Raw genomic sequence first — 20,180 nt, 5'->3', positions numbered from 1 at the left:
ATGAATCTTTTTTCATTGCAGAGTGCTGGTGGTTGTAGTGTATCATGTGTGTACATCACAGATGTAGTGTGTTATGCTTGATTTCTTTTAGCATCTTCTAAGGTATGCAGAATTGTTCTGGGTTGTGTGGTGTTTTTGTGTTTTTGGTTTTGTTTTTTTTTTTTTGTTGATTTCTTTTGCTTGGGTTTTTTTTTTTTGTGTTCTTTTTTCTCCCTTTTTTTTTTTTTCCTGCTTTTCTTCTGTGCGCAAAATCACTTAATTTACTGTATTTCAATTTCTCCATTTGTTGGAGAGTATTTCCTAGAACTATTTCCACATTCCCAGAAAGAGTGTCTCCTCTTGGTTCAATCGTGCCATCCAGTCTCAAGGGCTTTTGGTGATTGCAATGATGTCAGTATGCTGTGGAAGGGACTGCTAGGGGTCGAAGGAGAGAAAAGCTGGCTGGTGGTGATGGATGCACTTTTGGCATAATCTTGAGTATGCTGTTTTTTCACTGAATTCCACTATGGATTTCTTTTGTATCAATTAATGAGAAGTTCTACTAAAACACCCTGAATACATGTCTGATTGGCAAAAGCACTCTGCACCTAGAGTGCCCATCAGAACTGTCATGACTCAATTTTCAGAATAACTCTTCACATTGAATGCTAAAGCCTTTTAGAGTTTTAGGTACTCCTGTTTCTTTGGCTCCTAGACATTGAACTTCTGAAAAACCCTGGCCTTTTGTTCTCACGGGGCTCTCTCTTGAGTCATCTCTCAATTTTTCAGCTTTCACTGATTTCAGTTAGAGCTGTACAGGAGAATGCAGCCTTTGATGTGCAGTTCTGCATATATACATGTCTTAACTTAATTGGTATTCAGGATTCAGTATTTAAGTTCTTACATGATCAGATAGTACATTCTGAAGTGATGCTAGCTTTATTGGCTTTTCTACCTTTGAGTTCCAGTTGCACGATATCATCAGGTGGACTTGTTTTTGTACACTGTTTTTAGAAATAGTGAATGCTTGGTTTGTTGTTTAAGTCGTGAAAGCAAATACGTACTTTAATGTGTAAGAGTTTTGCAACAAGCAAGCAGTTCTCTAATAACACATGATATTTTGCTAGTAATGCACTAGTAGCTTGGAAATCTTTTAATATATTTTTCAAGACATGGATTAGTACTTGTATACTGTAATTTCAAACTGATAAAAGCATCCAGGAAATGTGAACAACATTTACTTCTGGAAAAGGGTAAGACTTCAAGATTTAATTTCGGCACTCACGACAAGGGAACGTGTGCTAATTTTTTGAGAGATGACTGTCTCATTTATTGCATGTTTCTGGAGCTTGAGCTGTTGTTTCTATGCAGTTGTTGATGTAATGCTGTCTTCTGGTGATAGGGAAGAAAACCAGTCTGTTCAAGGATGTGGCTGGTTGTACCCACAGAGAAATGTTTCATAGAAATGTACTTGAGTTAATATCACATTAGCTTTCTTACATAATCCTCTGAAATAAGTACAAAGGAAAAATGTTCGGACTGTATCTCACTGATAACAATTTCAGCTACCCCCACAATCTGCCTAGGAAGACAGCTAGTGTGAATGATGATGTTTTGATGCCTCTGCTGCTTTAGCAGTTTGGTGCTGAACTAGACTGATTTGTTCATTTAAATCTGAAGAATAATAGAAAAGCTTCATGTATTCCCATATCTATAGCACAATTTTGCTTTATATTACAATGCAAACAAAGCCTTTAAAGGTTATTGGATTAAATAAAACTTTGTGTGACACAGAATGGCTAAGGGGTAGCTGCTTGAATAATCAGCATTCAGAACTTGATTGCTAGTTATTTCAAAACTCTCTCTATAAACGCAATAAAATATATTTCATATTTTCAATAAGATTTTGGGGTTTCATCATAGATAAATGCATGCAAACAGTTCAGGTAAGTTTAGAACAAATACCCTGGTACTATTTTTTTTAATAATGTTTTAATTTCTTGATATCTTTAAGTTTTTGGCTGTTATTTACTACTAGAATTTTTAAATTCAATTATCCCTGGAGTTTCACATAGCTAATGCCAACTAGTGTTCAGTTAGTACTGACAAAGGAAGATCTCTGCTTTGCATTTAAAGTATGTCTAGAATGCATACTTTGCAAATATTTATGACTTAAGAAATAGTTACCATAATCTAAGGCTAAATCATAATGAACACTTGCAAGTAATATTCAGGTTTTCCAGTCTTTCTTCCTTAATGGATATCATATTAGGGCTTGTTATCTTCTCCCCCTACCCACCTTTCATTTGCTTTTAAAAGCACAGGAATAAAAATTTTAGTTATGTTTTTTAAGATTCAGGGAATTGTGAGTAAACAAAGTAATATATAAACTATTCTGTGTGTAATTTGCATTTTTTGCAAGACCCTTTCTGATAGGGCTACCACAAAATTCTAAAATACCAGAAAAGAAGCAGTACATGGTCCTATAAGAACTGCAAGGAGCCCTGGTTATACTGAGTCATAGTAAATATTTTGCCATTTATATGACTGAACATAAAATTTAATTCTCTGTATGCTATTAAATGACCTTTTGTGTTACCTTCTTTATAGAATACAATAGTGATATTACATTCAATTGTGTAACGAATGTGCTGTAAGAAATGTTTGGGGTTTTTGAGGAGGAGTTTTTTTGATAACTGGAATTGCATTGTTGGAGGAAGTCCAATTTTTTGTAATTTTTTTTTTTTTTGTGGTGCATTTAAAAATGGGATCAGTGATTTAAAGTAAGCATTTCACATTTTTGGTGACCCAGTAAATCAGTGATTCTCAGAGAAATTATCACTTATAAATGAATAACAAGATAAAGGAAAGGCTAATTTGCATGTTGAAACAGTCTGTAAAGCTGGTAATACCCAATGGTAGTCAAAATATGTGTACTTTTAAAAAGTCTTTCAGTGTGTAAGCTCTGGAACTAAGCCAAATGTGATGTCTTAAATATTCCTCCTTGATGTAATGTGCTATGTAGTTGCCTTAGGTATGTTAATCAATATATGTTACTTTGGAGCTACAAAATTTGGATGCCTCACCATAATAATATAACTAGTGACTTCAGAAAAATTAAGCAGGGTCTTTTTGTCTCTTGTTCTCCTAAATTCTAATTTTTTTTTTGCTCTCTCTATAGCAGTTAAGTCTGTCTGTACAAAAATGTTTCCAATGAAGTGCATGGATGATGAGTATCATTTTATTTGAGGTTTCTAAAACCAGAATGCTGTGAGACAGATGTGATGGGTGGGAATGGCTGCTGCTGCTGTAGTGTCTGGAAAAACAGCTGCCACAAATGTGGATGTTTCTCAGGATATTTTAAATCTTCCATTATCTCTCTCCCTGCATTTGTCCTTTGAAATTACAGGTTTATTAATATCGGAGCATAGTACTGGAAGCAATGAATCTGGTAGCCTTGAAGTAAGACAGTATTTATAGTATCCTTATCATGCCTTGAAAATCACTCGATAAATTAGCTATAATGAGCCATCCTATGCTGATATAAACATGATGAAATGGAGTACTGAGACAAGAATACAAAGTCACTAACTCTTCTTTAGATCAGGCTTTAGACCATAACAAACTAAAATAATATCTGAAAACTTCCTACTGATTTTTTTTTTCAATATTCCCAAAAAATGGCGCTTTTTTTTTTTTTTTTAACCAGTTCTATGCTTCTAAATACAAAATCTTGAAGCCTTTGAAATGTGCACTGAATTCCTGTTTATTTGATTAAACAGTAATATCAGAATTGGCAATGGAATATCCATTTTTGGAGCTCATCATGCTGATAAAGTGAGGCAAGAAAAATAGAGCAAAAGTGCCTAGAAATTCTTTATTCCTATTCAGTTGGAAAGATTCCAGCAGAAATCAATAGCACCTGTTGCTTTTGCATGAAACACCTTGGCATTTTGCAGCTAAAAAAACCCAAACATTGGACTAGATGATCTTTTGAGGTCTCTTCCAATCTCTAGCATACTGTGATACTGTGAAAAAAGAAGATGTTATGGGAATATGGATTATTGCTGTTTACAGACTGAAGTCAAGGACATCCGAATTCTTAACATAAGTTTCCCATAAATGTTTGGATCTGTTACCTATGCTCAAAGACTAGAAATAAATTAAGGGGCTGTACTATTTTGTGAATGACTAGGTTATATTAATTATTTAAAAAAAATAAACTCAAACTTCACAATAGAATGAATAATGGGTACTTATCGGGTTTGTGAAGCTATAAAAGATGATTTCACAGAAAGAAGTCATAGAATTGTAGAACAGTTTGGGTTGGAAGGGGCTTTAAAGATCATCTAGTTCCAGTGCCCTTGCCATGGACAGGGACACCTTCCACTAGACCAGGTTGCTCAAAAATCAAAGTCAATTCAATATTTGGTTAGGAGTTAAAAAAATCCCCACCAAAACAACCCCAAAAACTCAGAAGGGGGGGGACGGAAGAGGTGAAAATAAGATAAAAAAAATCTTATTTGTTAGAAAATTAGGAAAAATATATAGTGTCTAAAGTGTTTTCTGTTGTTTTGTTCTTTCCATAGTTCTGCTTAGAACAAGGTTTTAGTTGTTTGTTTGGTGTGATGGGTTTTTTTTGGTATAGTTGGTTTTTTTGTTTTTGTGGGTTGTTTTTTTTTTTCCTCCTCCAACATTTAATGAAGCTGTAACAGAGTTTGTTTCATCCTGAGTACAGCATGAAATAAAAGCAGGTTTGTTACCTTTCAGAAAACTTACATATTCTGTATGTATGTGTATCCAGCAGAAAATACGAAACAGCTCTAGGGATATCCAAGGTATCAATTAGTAACACAGCTTTTGAGATTTTGAATGTTAGTGAATTACCTTTGTAGCTAAGGCATCTGATCTTTGCAGACCAGAGGTCAGCTGTATATAGACGGATATTTCCATGTGCATCAACACAAATACTTCCAAGACAGAAAGGCCATAATTGAAAACTGACTTTTAAGGAGACAATATTTGTTTAAAAAAGAAAAAAAAAAGTACAAATTATTGTGTACTTTTCAACGTAATGTGTTCCTTCCAAGGCTGTCATAAGAAGCTGTCAGCATTGTTACCTACAACTGTTGTGCTTCATTTGGAAGGCTGGCTTCCTCCAATGGCTGACCATAGTTTGTTAACAATTTATATCAGCAGAGAAGTTCCATCACTTGTGTAATTTCAGTTATTGCTCAAATTAAGCTATGCTGTAGCTGTATCTTCAGTGGCACTTTTGCCAGTGTAAAATATCATGTCTGCTCTGACACTGCTGAATTGGCAAAAGTTTCTGCCGTGGACTTGATTGAATCTTGGATAATAATGAATAGAGAAGTGAATAAGATAAAACAGAACAAAACCTCTGAAAAATGTATCTAATCTAAAACTCTAAAATGCTGACCTTGACAAGGTATTTTTGAGTTAATTATGGGAGGAGTATCGTGCACTTCAAACACTGTGAGAATTTAGTATGTCATTACCTCAAAGACAAGCTTTTTGATACTGTGTGTCTCCTTGGTTTTACTTTTCTCCTTTGGGGATATCTCAGGTTACTTTGGTCTGTGTAATTCAACTACCTTCATAAAAGTATTTCCACAGATTGTTTCTTCAGAGCAGGCTGACAAATGTAAGTGTTCTGTTCTCTAAAGCCATATCAAGTTGAGTTGCTACTCATCAAACAGTTTTAGTTACCTCGTGTAATAATCACAAGTGCTTTTATATAACATCTTCAGTTTTTCATATTTAAAGGGGATAGAAATGTTGTTTATATTTTCTTTTCCTAATCAAATTCTAAATGGCCATTTAAATGCTTCTGTATAAAATTGATCTTAAAAGGTAACTGGGCTGCCTTTTTGCTACCTAAAGATATTTCTGTTACATAAAATCTGATCATTCCTGAAATGTCAACAGTGATGTGCTAGTCACTGTTTGCATTTACAAGCGTCTTGTATTGTTTCCAAAATTCAATTTAACACATTTTACTTTTGCTTGCAGTCATTAAAAACCTAGTAGCTTTTATATAGCCTGTACCTTTTTTTGTAAGTGCTGCTGTCAGTGAAAATGGCAGGGCCTTTCATTACGAATCTGCAAAGGCATTTTAAGGGAGACTTGTTGGAGTTTATTCCCAGGAATTTTTTTCTTTCCACTGAAAACCTTGAACTATAATATCTTCTCTCAGGGGAACAAAAAAAGTGTTGTATATAAGGATTAAGGTGTGGGTTGTCTTACTCTTTTTAGATGCATTTTATCCATCTTCCTTCATTTAGTTTTAAAAAACACAAAGAATGAAAAACGTTACCTTGACAGATTTTTGGAATTACCTGAATTTTCTCACAGAACTCTGTTTACGGGTGTTTTATGCTGCAGTGTTTTGGTTTTCAACTTCCATATTACCTTGGCAGATACTTACTTTGTATCATGTTATGAGCAAAAAGCAAGCTAATGTGTTTTTTCCAGAGTTCCATGTGCTTCGAGCACAGTTTCATTCATTTGGGAGGAGCTAACACAATAATTTGTGATTGTATGGTTTATAATGAAATGTCGTCTTACAAGTTTAATATATACTAGTATATTAGATCCTGGCCCTTATCCCTTCAGAATGAGTAGGAATTTAAACTTTGAGAATTAAGATTGTATATGAAGATCAAACCATGGCTCTGTAGAAATTGTTGTCTACTTTGAAAATCACACTTCAATAGAAAAATTCTTGTCTTAGGCAATAAAATTAAAAATATCTTTCTGTCAAATATCTTCCTCTGAAAATTTCACTATAATTGTGAGTGCAGCTGGATTCAAAAGGTTAAAGAGCTCTATTAGAAGACAGGAATTATAGCTCACCCTGGCATACTGTCAGCCTATTCCAAATCTTGGTATCTATCTACATATTCCAAAGTTACAGCCAACAGTCCAAACTGTAATCTGTTTTCTGAACTGTAATGAGGGTGTGTTCAGGTAGTGTACCTGAAATGACAACCTAGGTTGCATTGCTTGTGTTCTGGGACAGGTTTTGTGTCTAGTAGATCAAATTAGCATTGTTCTTAGGCTTTTTGCTTGATTTTTTCTTTCATTGTGGCAGAGTTTATAGTTCAGGGTTTTCTTAGATTGTTACTATGTTGACTACTTTTGCTCAATTTTTTTAATGAAAAAAAAATGTGTATTTTATATAAAACTATATTTCAATGTATTAATATGAAAATATTTTTCTGGTTAAAGAATACAAAATAGATGTGTTTACATTTTGGAAGGTATACTTTGGAAGTAGTTGAAATTATACTCAACTTTACTGCAGTCTAGAATATTTCCAAATATAAGATTCCCTTTATGAATCTTGTAAGAGCTCAGTTGCCTATGATATGCAGTCACACAGAAGTTTGCGCTGTTCTTTAGCTTTCTGTTATTTAGTCTGTCTTGATTAATTGTTGTACTGAGACCAATTTGGTCAAATTTATTTAATATATACTTTAAGAACATCCAAGATTTATTCTTACAGCATTTCTTTTTTTCTGTTTTCTCCATAGATACTACAACATATTCCACTGAGCGATCTGAGCACTTTAAGCCATGCAAAGACAAGGATCTTGCATATTGTCTCAATGAAGGGGAATGCTTTGTGATTGAAACCCTGACAGGATCACATAAACACTGCCGGTAAGTCCTTTGAGAAGAAGCTGCAAAACAAGTCTTCTGTCCAAGTGAGACAGCATTAAAAGTTCAGACTTAGAATGTTACAAAGCAATGGAATTTGTTTCCAATTTGCTTCTATCTCTCACAGTTGATGGGGTTTGTTACTAGTATGTAATAATTCTAAATAGAAATATGGAAATACAAAAAAGCCGCATTTTGGTTACTTTTATAGGTAAGAAAATCTTCAGTATTCTGTTTTCTAATCATATGAACAAGTAAGGATTAATTTTTTGGTTTATACATTTTTAAATCTTATATTCCTCTACATACCAGAAGTGTCCCTTTATTTTGGGTACTCAAAGTAAAGCTTTAACAATAGCTGTATGCACCTTTAATTAAGAGAGGAATTGTTCAGTTAGTAGTTTTAAGAATTAGGGTTTTCTAAGTTCTAATAACTGAAAGATAAAGAAGACCATAATAGCCATCTGAACCTGCTACACAGGTACTGAACGGTTATGCTCCTGAGCTTCCGTTAATGTCTGTGACCATCTTAAACATATTTAAAGGAATATTAGAAAACCATATCACTACATATAATTATGCTAGATGTAGTGGCCAGTAAAGGGGGCCATATGCAGAAGGAATACTGTAACATCTTCCTAACAACAAGAATGAAAAAAAGTCTGACCAATTCAAACAGTCTTAAATAGAAACAGCCCAAAATGAAAACCTGTACTTGTGATGTTTTAATTTACTCCCAGGATACTGTATTTGTCATATAGAAGGTGTATCTAAGATGCTTATATGCCCAAATTCAAAACTGAGCATCTAAATAGGTAGGTATCTCTAATATAAATAATAAAAAACCCATAAAGCATTCGTAAGCTTTCTTGAATGATTTGAGACTTAAGCTGCTAAATCCCACTGAAAGTAGGAAAAAAGTCACAAAATCTTATGTACTTTGTTTGAAAGTGGAAACTTATGGATTTAAAGATTGATGAAAGTCTGCTCATCATCAACAGAATATTCCTGAGATTTTTATTTTTAAGGGTATGCTGGTAATTTTTTCTCATTCAGAATGGTCATGCTTCCACGACCATTCATTTCTTCTCTTTATTTTATGTTTTCATATGGCATCTTTATTAAACTGAGTCATTAGTCATGGAAAAAAATATGACTTTTTTAACTTCCGTCATAAAATGTTACAGGTATTTTTTTTCTCAAAGTAGGTGTGTGATTTTCAGTTTTAGAAGTCTCATGAGCTGTTAACAAAGGAATTAAATCACTCATTTAAGCATTTTTCATTGTCAGAATATTCAAACTGGACAAAATGATGCAAACTAATAGCAGAGAGAATTTGATATATATGATAAGTTTTACTTACACTCATGAATTTAATAGCTAATTTATTTGAACATGCCACTTTAGTAAACTGTGAATGGATTGAATTTTTAAATATATGCAGGAGTATATCTCATAAGAGAGCTGTCTTTGGTTGGTTGGTTGGTTTTGCTACTGTCAAGATCTTTCCTGTTGTCTGCCTTTGTCAAATTCTTATTTGCTGTGATTCTAATGCTTCAGTCTGGCTAACGGTTTGAAGTTTTTCCCCTTAACTAAACAAACCAGAGTGTTGAGTTTTCATTGTTTCCAGCACAGGGAAATTTTTTTCATAGATTCTTTTGTGTTATTCTTCCACAGGGAAATAGGGATATCATTTGCGAATATTGCTAGCTCCCATGTGTAAAAGATTTGCATTGCTTGTACAAGTTTCAGGCATTGACACATTCTTTGGGAATTAAACATCTGCTTATTTCAGGGTTACTTTGAAGAGCACAACACGAAAAGACACGTATAAGGCAATAAAAATTCATACAGCAAGAGAAGATGCATTTTAAAATTTAAAAGGTGGTTAAACTGGTTTTAATGCTTTGTTTAATTCTGTAAGGACCTTCAACGCAGCAAGCAGCAGCTTGTTCAGAATTGCTTTTATACTTATGTGTATGTCATGAACAAAGAGAAACATTTTAATTTGACCTTCAAATTCTTTATCTCTACCTTGATAACAGCCTGTATGTCTCTTTGTCAGGGCCAGTGCTGTAGTGAGTCAGATGCAGGTGTTTTCTATCTGTCTGTAGCCTAGAACCATAATCTGAAATAGCAGCTAAAATATACACATATAGAAAAATACAGTATTGCTGTACTGTATTTGTCCTCTAACTAGAGGGGAAAAAAAAAGAAAAGGTAACTTTCCTTGAGAACGGAAGGGTTACGGAATTCCCATTGCAATTAAAAGAGTCATTTGAATACAGAATTATGGAAACTTAGACAGTGAAATGATACTTTGTTCTTAGAATTAAGCTGCATTGTGTATTCTCATTGGGAGTTGGATTTTACATCTGTTCTGGGAACAGAGTACCAATTTGCTGAAATCGGAATTTGCCATGTGAAACAGCTGCAGATAGAAGACCTTGATGTAGCAAAAAACTTTCGTCCCACTTTGTTAGGTTTAAGGAGCATTAGGAGATGATATATTGAGGCAGTTGTGCAGTTGTTACCGACCTAAACATAGCAACCCTCCCCCCCAAAAAAAGAAAAAAAAAACCAAACAAAAACCAACCAGACAACCCGCAAACCAAACCAAAAAAAAAAAAAAGATTTGGTAGTGATTAATAAATACTTGAGTTACATTGTGGACCTCTTCTGTATTCTTGTGAACCATGCTGTCCATGTAAACAGTTTGAACTGCCAGTTCAGGCACCTTTCAGAGTTGACAAAATTCATCATATTCAGCAATAGGAGGAGTTAACTCCAGCACTTAGCAATGACATTGGCAGCTGGATGTTGTAGAACAGTGTAGCTATAAAGCTGTACAACTTTCTCCTGTTTTGTGAGATACATATTTTAGGTAGTAGAAACCTGTAATCATGGAGAGTGGGACAAGTGTGCACCCTTGGTAAAGGGCAAGAGGGGGGCTGTGTTGTAGGAGACCACTACAAATACAGTAAATGAGGAGGTCTGAAGTAGCCCTGCCTGTGCATCTTCTGTTCTAAGAACACCTACAGAGGAGGTCCTGAAGTACTGAGATTATTTTTTTTTTTTTTTTTTAGCTTAGTTAGCAACTGTAGGAAGGAAATAAAGGAATGGTTATAGTTTCAAATTCTATAATCCCATTTTCATTTGAACTTTTACATTTTACTTACTTTGTCTTGGTGAAAACTTGCCCGGGGATGTAAAGTGGCAGAGTTCACCCACGTGGTTACGTAACAAACAAGATACACTGATTGGTTTTTGTGCTATTTTAAAGGTGTGACTTCAGTATTTATTTTATGAATGGTTTAACATGAGGTTGTTTTAAGGATAGGGTAGATCAGCAGTAGGGAAAATTCAGATTTAGCTTCTCCATATGCTGGTTTTTTTGATGTTTTGTTTTTTTTTTTTTTTTTTTTCCCTGTTTCCTTCTTGAGAATTTAAGCTGAATGGTAAGGGTGCTTTTATTTGTTATTTACAGAAAACAAATGAAGGACACTGTCAACACTGATGCATCAGCATTGAATGGGTTATTACATGATGCAGGCTTTAAAAAAAGATGTTTAGTTTTTATCTGTACAATTTTATTTCAAAGACCGTATCTCAAGTGACTCTGGGTTTTGTGGGTTTGTTGTATTTCTTGTTTCATTTTGGTTTTTTGGGGGGCATGAATCCTTTCTATTTTTCTTTTCCTTTTTTTTTTTTTTTTTTTTTTCCTTCTTGTTAGACCCTTCATTTTCTTCTGATTACCAATTTAGGACTGGAGAACGGTAGATGAATGAGTGGCAAAAATTTGAGGGGGAAAAAAGGATTGCATTGTGAATTTCTTTCCTGAAAGAAGCCATTAAAACTATTGTGTATGCGCTGGAAATCTTGGTGTTGGCAGTGAACTACAATGTACTCTATAAATTTGAATATGTTGGATGAGATACTCGTAGAACCATAGAATAGTTAGGGTTGGAAAGGACGTTAAGATCATCTAGTTCCAACCCCCTGCCATGGGCAGGGACATCTCACACTAAACCATGTCACCCAAGGCTCTGTCCAGTCTGGCCTTGAGCACTGCCGGGGTGGAACATTTACCACGTCTTTGTGCAACCTGTTCCAGTGCCTCACCACCCTCACAGTAAAGAATTTCTTCCTTATATCTAAGCTGAACTTCCCTGTTTAAATCCATTACCCCTTGTTCTATCACTACAGTCCCTGATGAATAGTCCATCCCCAGCATCCTTGTAGGCCCCCTTCAGATACTGGAAGGCTGCTGAGGTCTCCACGCAGCCTTCTCTTCTGCAAGCTGAACAGCCCCAACTTTCTCAGCCTGTCTTCATACGGGAGGTGCTCCAGTCCCCTGATCATCCTCGTGGCCCTCCTCTGGACTTGTTCCAACTGTTCCATGTCCTTCTTATGTTGAGGACACCAGAACTGCACACAATACTCCAAGTGAGGTCTCATGAGAGCAGAGTAGAGGGGCAGGATCACCTCCTTCGACCTGCTGGTCACGCTCCTTTTGATGCAGCCCAGGATACGGTTGGCTTTCTGGGCTGAGAGCACACACTGCCGGCTCATGTTCATTTTCTCATCGACCAATACTCCCAAGTCCTTCTCTGCAGGGCTGCTCTGAATCTCTTCTCTGCCCAACCTGTAGCTGTGCCTGGGATTGCTCCTACCCAGGTGTAGGACCTTGCACTTGGCATGGTTAAACTTCATAAGGTTGGCATCAGCCCACCTCACAAGCATGTCAAGGTCCCTCTGGGGACAGTCAGCTTTCTGGGCTGCAAGTGCACACTGAAGCTGGCTCATGTTATGTTTTTCATTAAGCAACCCCCCTAAGTCCTTGTCCAGGTGTTGTGCAGGACAGTGTCAAACACTTCGCGCAAATCCAGGTAGACAATGTTAACTGCTCTGCCTCTGTCCATCAGTTTCATAGCCCCATCTAAGAAGGCTGCCAGATTGGTCAGGCATGATTTGCCCTCATTGAAGCCATGTTGGCTGTCACCAATCACCTCGTTGTTTTTCATGGTTTCCAGGTGAATATGTTTCATGATCCTGCCAGGCACAGAGATGAGATTGACTGGTCCCCATGTCTAACACTTTCCCGTTCTTGCAAATAGGGGTTATATTTCTCTTTTTCCAGTTGTCAGGAACTTCATCTGACTGCCATGATTTTTCAGATACAATGGATAGTGTTGTAGCAACTTTATCCCTCAGGACCCATGGATGGATTTCATCAGGTACCATGAACTCGTGTGCCTTCAGGTTCCTTAGATGATTTCAAACCTAATCCTCTCCTACAGTGGGCCTAAGGTCTTCATTCTCCCAGTCCTTGCACTTTTCTTCCTTTGTTCCTGTCCTTGATCTCTCCTTCACTAAGTAAGCAGTATGAAACCAGAATAAATTTTCTAACAACTGAGAATGAAACAGTAAATTCAGAAATGCACAGCAAGCAAAAGATTCCCAGTTAACCAAATTGCGGCAGGTTGTACATATTCATCGAAAGAGTACTACTGTGGTTATTATCCTAGAGATTTCTGATTTCATAGGACAATCTAGTTTTGATGTATCCATCTTGTTATGATAAATTTTTAGCTTGTTGATCTTGCTCATTTTTATGCATAAAAGATTCCATTTTCATAAATAGTTGGCAAAAAAAATACTCTCATTGCTCAGCTTTGTTTAAAATCTGTCATGAGACTAGAAGGATTTAATTCTGCTTTTATTGAAGTCCAATTTGGGTTAATGTTTATCTACTGTCAGGTTTTATTGTGAGTCTTTTGCATAGTAGTACCTGTAATCTAGGCATCTCCATTGCTGTCAGTAAGAGCAGGAAAGAGAGTTCAAAACCAAATTGGACTATAGCATAGCTCTAAGCATGGCATATGAAATGTGCACTTAACTGTAAATTAGAAATCTTAAAAGAGAAGAATATAATTGCTCTGGTTTAGTTACATGGCTTGTTACCTAGGCTTTTGCAGTCTAGGTGTTTTAAAATACCAGCTACTCCATTTTGTGTGTTCCCCCCAGTCTTGTATTAGTGACATTTTTCCAGAATGCTTCCAACATGGGAATAAAGCAAACCTGGGAAATTATTAAATACTGAATAGCATTTAATAATAAAACATTTAATTGATGCTACATTATTACAAGGTTAGTTTCAATAAAAATAATCCCTTGCATTAAGCTGACAACATAACGTGCAGCTAGAAAGAATTTAAAGGAGAAAGAAAGCTGTACTTAAAATCTAGGATATGTTCCATGTCAAGGGCAATCAACAGACCTCCTGCTGTGAAAATTTTTGGCTTATAAACATAGCTGTAGCACATATCTAGACTATATTTGCATAGTTGCACACATCGTTAGCTGGAAATGTTTCTACTTTTACTTTCATGTTTTCTTTAGAAAAGCAGAGGTGAACTTGAAATGCCACATTAGGTAGCTCCAAGCTGTTGTTAAGCAACTATATTTTAATTTAGATACCACATTGCATTATTATTACATCACCTTTCAAAACTAGTGGTTGCCTTCAGCAGTGTGGTTGTTTCTGTTAGCTCAAATGGCCTGTCTGCCTAAAGCATTGTGACTGTGACACTTGTCAAAACTCAGGCCTGTAGGGAGTCAGGCAGCAGAAATTCTGGCCAAGAAGTCTGTCACACAAACTGCACATCCCAGGGTAGAATCTGCTCAGCTACGCTCCTATACTCATATACTCCAGACAGAACTAGTAAACAACAAATAACAGCCTTAGTTTCTTTATATAATATTAATAACAAATCTGCAATTTGACTACTTTTCCATTTTTTTCTTTTTTTTTTATTGGTAAACCTCAAGATTTCCTTGTCTAGTTTTTGATATTTTTTTTCTTCCTACAAAAATCCCAAACAAAAAACATGCCCCAAACGCAAACTAGTTCTGTGTTCTCTTTCAGGCTTCTGCTTCTTGAAATATCAGGAATAGGTTGCACGGCTTACTTTTACACACTTGGTTTATCTTTTTAAATCTTTTGAGATACAAACCATGAAGCAAAATGGTTTCTAAACCTCAAAATGAAATGGTATAAAGCCCAAGATATCCATAAGGTTTATACTTGTTACCTAGGTATCATCACTTTTTTTAGTATTACCTAGTCTTACATAATTTTTACTCTTTGGTCTGAAATGGCATGTAATCAACACATAAAATTTGAGCTCAATTAATTAGAATCAGTTGATCAGAATAAAAACTGAAATATTTTGTCCAACTACTAAACTTCACCTACATAAACCCAGTATTTCTCAGTTATTCCTACTTGTTTTCTGGTAGTCCTCTAAAATTAAAACCCTTCAAGTCTGATATAACAATTCAATAAATAACAAATAGGTTTTAAATTCAAAGACTGAGCCTTTAACATCCTTCCTTAGCAAAATAGTGCAAGAACATAGTATGTGATACGCACACTACACACAGCTGTATTCAGTAACACCTAATTCATGCTTTCATAATTTAACATTCAGAAGATGGAGACTCTTGAGAAAGCTTCTTGTCAAAGTACTTTAATGGTTGATTAATTTTCACAGTCTCAACACTCCATTTTACTGTGGTTTTTATTTACAGATTTTCCCCAAGATTATTGCATTTAGAAGATACTTACCTTCTTCAATCTTATGTGACTTCTGTGGTAGAAAATACTTTACGCTTGAAAAATATCTGTACATGCAAATTGAAAAGTCTTATGAAGTTCAATTTCAGATATCTGGAAAACTGAGTTTTTCAATGCAGCAGTTTAACAGTCTATATTTCAAACATCATAATGGATGTTTCCCTGGATGTGTTTACAAAAAAATCACCCTTTACCATAAAGGATAAATTAATTTCATGATAAAAAGAAATAAGAATAAAATAAAGCTTTGTATTTAGTCATCATTTTAGGTTTCTACTGAGGTGTTGTGGTGCATGTTTTCATGATTTTTCAGGTTTCTGCTGAGCACATTAAACAGGCCAGATTTTCTAATGATTTCCCTTTGAAAAACCTTGATTGCCCAGGGAGGTTGTGAATGCTCCATCCCTGGTGGTGTTCAAGGCCAGGTTGGACGAAGCCTTGGGTGACATGGTTTAGTGTGAGGTGACCCTGCCCATGGCAGGGGAGTTGAAACTAGATGATCTCAAGGTCCTTTCCAACCCTAACTATTCTATGATTACTAAACAGTATAATTTGCTGGTTCCATTTCTGTCTTTTGAAGTCAGGAAATTTACAATTCTGCAGGAGTGTAACATAACATTCAGGTTATGATGAAGATGCACTTCAGTCAGAGCAATAAGGTTAAAACCACAGTACCATACACATAAAATTTATGCTCAGATATTTAAATTACACACTAATTTAACTTAATTCATCTGTGATTATTTTGATTGAAGAAAATATCCATAAAAATAAAAGAAAACTTGTAGTAAATTTCATTTGGTTTGATCAGCTTATTCAAATTAACATTCTTGAAAGAGTTTGAGGAAGAAGAAGAAATAAAGGACAATTTGCATAGCTATACATCCAAAGTTAATGTTGAAGCTGAAGAGAATAAATATGTTTTAAACTTATGTCAGTATAGAGGACTGACAAACTGTGGAATTCATTTCTCTTTCACAGAGCAAGAAAAGACTAGTGTAAATCCTTTTTCAGTTAACAAAGATTTGGACAACATAGTTACAGCTTGAGGCATCCCCCTGCCTATTATTTTTGTTTGTTTGTTTGGTTTGCTTTGTTTTGTTTTTCCTTAAGCCACATATTTGTCATTCACAGATAATAGATGTCAAATCAAACAGTGTTAATTCTTTAATTTATGTATATACACAGTTATTTTGCAAACAAGTATAATTTCTTAGAACAACCAGTAATGTGAGTGAAATAAAAATATTTCTGGAAGCTTTAAGTAAACTCATTTCTTTCTGGTGAACTGAAGAGAAAGGGGCCTAATTCACCTTCCTTTGCATTTGCAAGATCCCTTCAGTTGCCTGAAGCAAGAGATTGGCTATAACTTGGATTTTCAATAGAGAAAAGTAAGGAAGGTAGTTGCCAGCTCAGCAGCTGAGACAGTTTTTTCTTGAGGCAGCTAATAATTCTTGGATTTCTTGATTTGGCACCTAAACAGGAGATCAGAAAACAGTGCTATCCTAGCATTTATTCTCGTGTTTTACTAGCAAGAATACTTACAGCTGGTGGAATCTTGAATTTTTATCACCACCTTTTCTAAGCCTACACATCTTTTGAAGCTGTCTTGTCATAATAGGTTAGTAAGGCATCTCAATTGTATAGCACATCTCCACTGGTAGAGATGGCTCAAATCTGTTCTATATAAAATACAAAATTCCATGAAGAAAGTTTATTTGTTCATGGGAAAAACTGCCTCCTGTTTCCTAATTCTAAAGCAAAATAAAGTGACCTGCAGAAAGGTATTACTCAGTACATGCTGTCTGAAACTAAATACAAGATAAATGCAAGGTATATTCTAAAAATCATAAAAATAAAAAATGGCAAAGTCCTTTCTCTGGAGAGGAATATTCCATCAATTGATAAGAATTTAGTTCCCAACCCCCTTGCTTTCCAAAACCTGTGAGTGAAAAAAAGATTGGATAGCTTTTGTAGTATGCACAAAGTATTTGTAGGAGAGAAAGCCTTAAAAAGTATGGGTGCAAATTTCAAATGCATATATTGCATCTGTCTTGAAGCTAGCATATGCAAATATTCTGTCATCAAGCTCTGCTTTTAAATTAACTTGGAAATGAGTTAGGGTTTCTGTTGTTGTTGTTCTTACCTCCCTTAGGCAAGAAGAAATTTGTGAAGTGTGTAATGCAGGCATCTGAAATATCTCATTTAAATTCTCATCCTTAAGTACACTGAAAGCAATAGCATTTCCAATCTAATCCTCTGTGCAGATATTCTCCCAGAAGGTCTGCTGGAAAAATCTTGCTAGGAAAAGAAATAAACTCTGGACAATTGAGTTATTTAAATAGAAACAAATGCCAGCTTTATCGAAATTCTAACTATCAAAATTTTAATCCACTAGTACTCTAGGTTTATCTAAATGAGAAGAACAAACCAACCCTCCTGTTTCCTTCATCACTCACTTTGCAAAGTCCTTCCTAGTACCTCGAATAGGAAGAAGAGGGGAAGCGAGGCAAAAGTATGTGAATTCTGTACTGTTACTGAAACTGAAGTACCTTAGATAAGACAGGCAGGTAAGCTGTACCCATTAATGTAGTGTTTAGGAGTGTGTGTATTCCTTAAATCTGAAACAAGCTTCTTGAAGTTAGTCCAGTGCAGAGAGAGATGAACTCCTTAAGCAACCTGCTAACAGGATCTATAAGAAGTAGATTTATATAAAGTATATTCAGAGATATCTCCAGAAGGTTGTAATGAAAGATCTTTTGGGCTTTATTTGTGCCTTAGCAGCCACTACATTAGACAGCAAACTGCATTTTTTACAAGAATGATGCTTTTGAAGATGGCTAGTGTCAGAAGCCTAGAGTAATAGCCTGACTCCTGCTTGAATCAGCATACAAATTTGAGGACAAACTCCATACTGCTTAAGATGGGTATGAGGTACTAATGGTATCCTGTTAATTGTATTATTAAAATAGAAAGGATATATCAACAAAGGAATGAGAAATCAGAGGTTATCTCTGGAATTATTTCTGAAGTGCAAGCAAGTTTCTACTATAAATAACTAAGTCCATATAAAAAGTAAGACAGTGGAAAATTATTTTCTGAAAATTTGCCAGTTTTGCAGTCTGGATTGTTATGGTGAACATCATGCAGATTATTATCAGTCAACAGGTTTATGATGTCATTTAGATGCACAGCTATGACTGGGAAAAGTGAGATCTGAAAGGATTATAGTTTTGGAAGATTTGTACAGGGGTACTATTCCTGTAAATCAGAAAGAAAGTAAATTGTTTGTATTTTTTGGAGGGGTGTGTAGTTTGTTTGTTTGGAATTTTTTTTATTATCTTTTCTCCACTTAAATCTTGATATTACTCAAGCAAGTTTAATACACAGTAGCCAATTTAGAGGCAAAAAAAGCATTGGATCATCTTCAGAGACTTTTCAATTAGTTATCTATTAGATAAGGTTAGAACATGGTTCAAGTGATATTTACACATTTATGTTTTTTCATATATATAAAAAACATATAAAACATGTAAGGTGTATATTTATATATTTTTAGTGCCTTGCTAGGCATTCTGGACACTTTTAAAAGTTAAACATTCATAGCTTGTCTTACGTTTGCATAATTACATCCTACACTGATTTGAATAGGAATGTTAGAGCAGAGTTGAATGAGATTTGAATCTTCTGTTGTGTGCTATATTAGAGTATCACAGTATCACAGTATGTTAGAGATTGGAAGGGACCTCAAAAGATCATCTAGTCCAATCCCCCTGCCAGAGCAGGAACACCTAAATAAGGCTACACAGGAATGTGTCCAGGTGGGTTTTGAATGTCTCCAGAGAAGGATATCTTCTGAATCATAGAATCATGGAATAGTTAGGGTTGGAAAGGACCTTAAGATCATCTAGTTCCAACCCCCCTGCCATGGGCAGGGACACCTCACACTAAACCATGCCACCCAAGGCAACATTCAACCTGGCCTTGAGCACCGCCGGGGATGGAGCATTCACAACCTCCCTGGGCAAGACATTCCAGTGCCTCACCACCCTCACAGTAAAGAATTTCTTCCTTATATCCAATCTAACCTTCCCATGTTTAAGTTTGAATCCATTACCCCTTATCCTGTCACTACAGTCCCTGATGAATAGTCCCTCCCCAGCATCCTTGTAGGCCCCCTTCAGATACTGGAAGGCTGCTATGAAGTCTCCATGGAGCCTTCTCTTCTCCAAGCTGAACAGCCCCAACTTTCCCAACCTGTCTTCATACGGGAGGTGCTCCAGTCCCCTGAATCATCCTCGTGGCCCTCCTCTGGACTTGTTCCAACAGTTCCATGTCCTTCTTATGTTGAGGACACCAGAACTGCACACAATACTCCAAGTGAGGTCTCATGAGAGCAGAGTAGAGGGGCAGGATCACCTCCTTCGACCTGCTGGTCACGCTCCTTTTGATGCAGCCCAGGATACGGTTGGCTTTCTGGGCTGAGAGCACACACTGCCGGCTCATGTTCATTTTCTCATCGACCAACACTCCCAAGTCCTTCTCTGCAGGGCTGCTCTGAATCTCTTCTCTGCCCAACCTGTAGCTGTGCCTGGGATTGCTCCTACCCAGGTGTAGGACCTTGCACTTGGCATGGTTAAACTTCATAAGGTTGGCATCAGCCCACCTCACAAGCATGTCAAGGTCCCTCTGGATGGCATCCCTTCCCTCCAGCAGATCAACTGAACCACACAGCTTGGTGTCATCAGCAAACTTGCTGAGGGCACACTCAGTCACGCTGTCTATGTCACTGACAAAGATGTTGAGCAAGACCAGTCCCAAAACTGATCCCTGAGGGACACCAGTCATTACTGGTCTCCAGGCAGACATTGAGCCATTG

At 36.1% G+C, this 20,180-nt stretch overlaps 1 protein-coding gene across 2 annotated transcripts in view; it reads left to right on the top strand.

The window, feature by feature from the left end:
* The window catches only part of NRG3 (neuregulin 3), a gene marked incomplete at its 3' end in the record, with an annotated part of 444,882 nt that overhangs the window by 171,608 nt on the left and 253,094 nt on the right, over window positions 1–20,180 (top strand). For both annotated transcript variants that reach the window (XM_080620575.1, XM_080620574.1), the window contains exon 2: window positions 7,536–7,665. In XM_080620575.1, coding sequence (XP_080476701.1) covers window positions 7,536–7,665 — 130 coding nt within the window. The remainder of the gene's footprint in view (window positions 1–7,535; window positions 7,666–20,180) is intronic.

This window comes from Psittacula echo (genome assembly GCF_963264785.1).
Source record: "Psittacula echo genome assembly, chromosome: 6".
Classification (NCBI taxonomy): Eukaryota; Metazoa; Chordata; class Aves; order Psittaciformes; family Psittacidae; genus Psittacula; species Psittacula echo.
The sequence above is the reverse complement of the archived record's forward strand: the minus strand, read 5'-3'. Positions and strand labels throughout refer to the sequence as shown.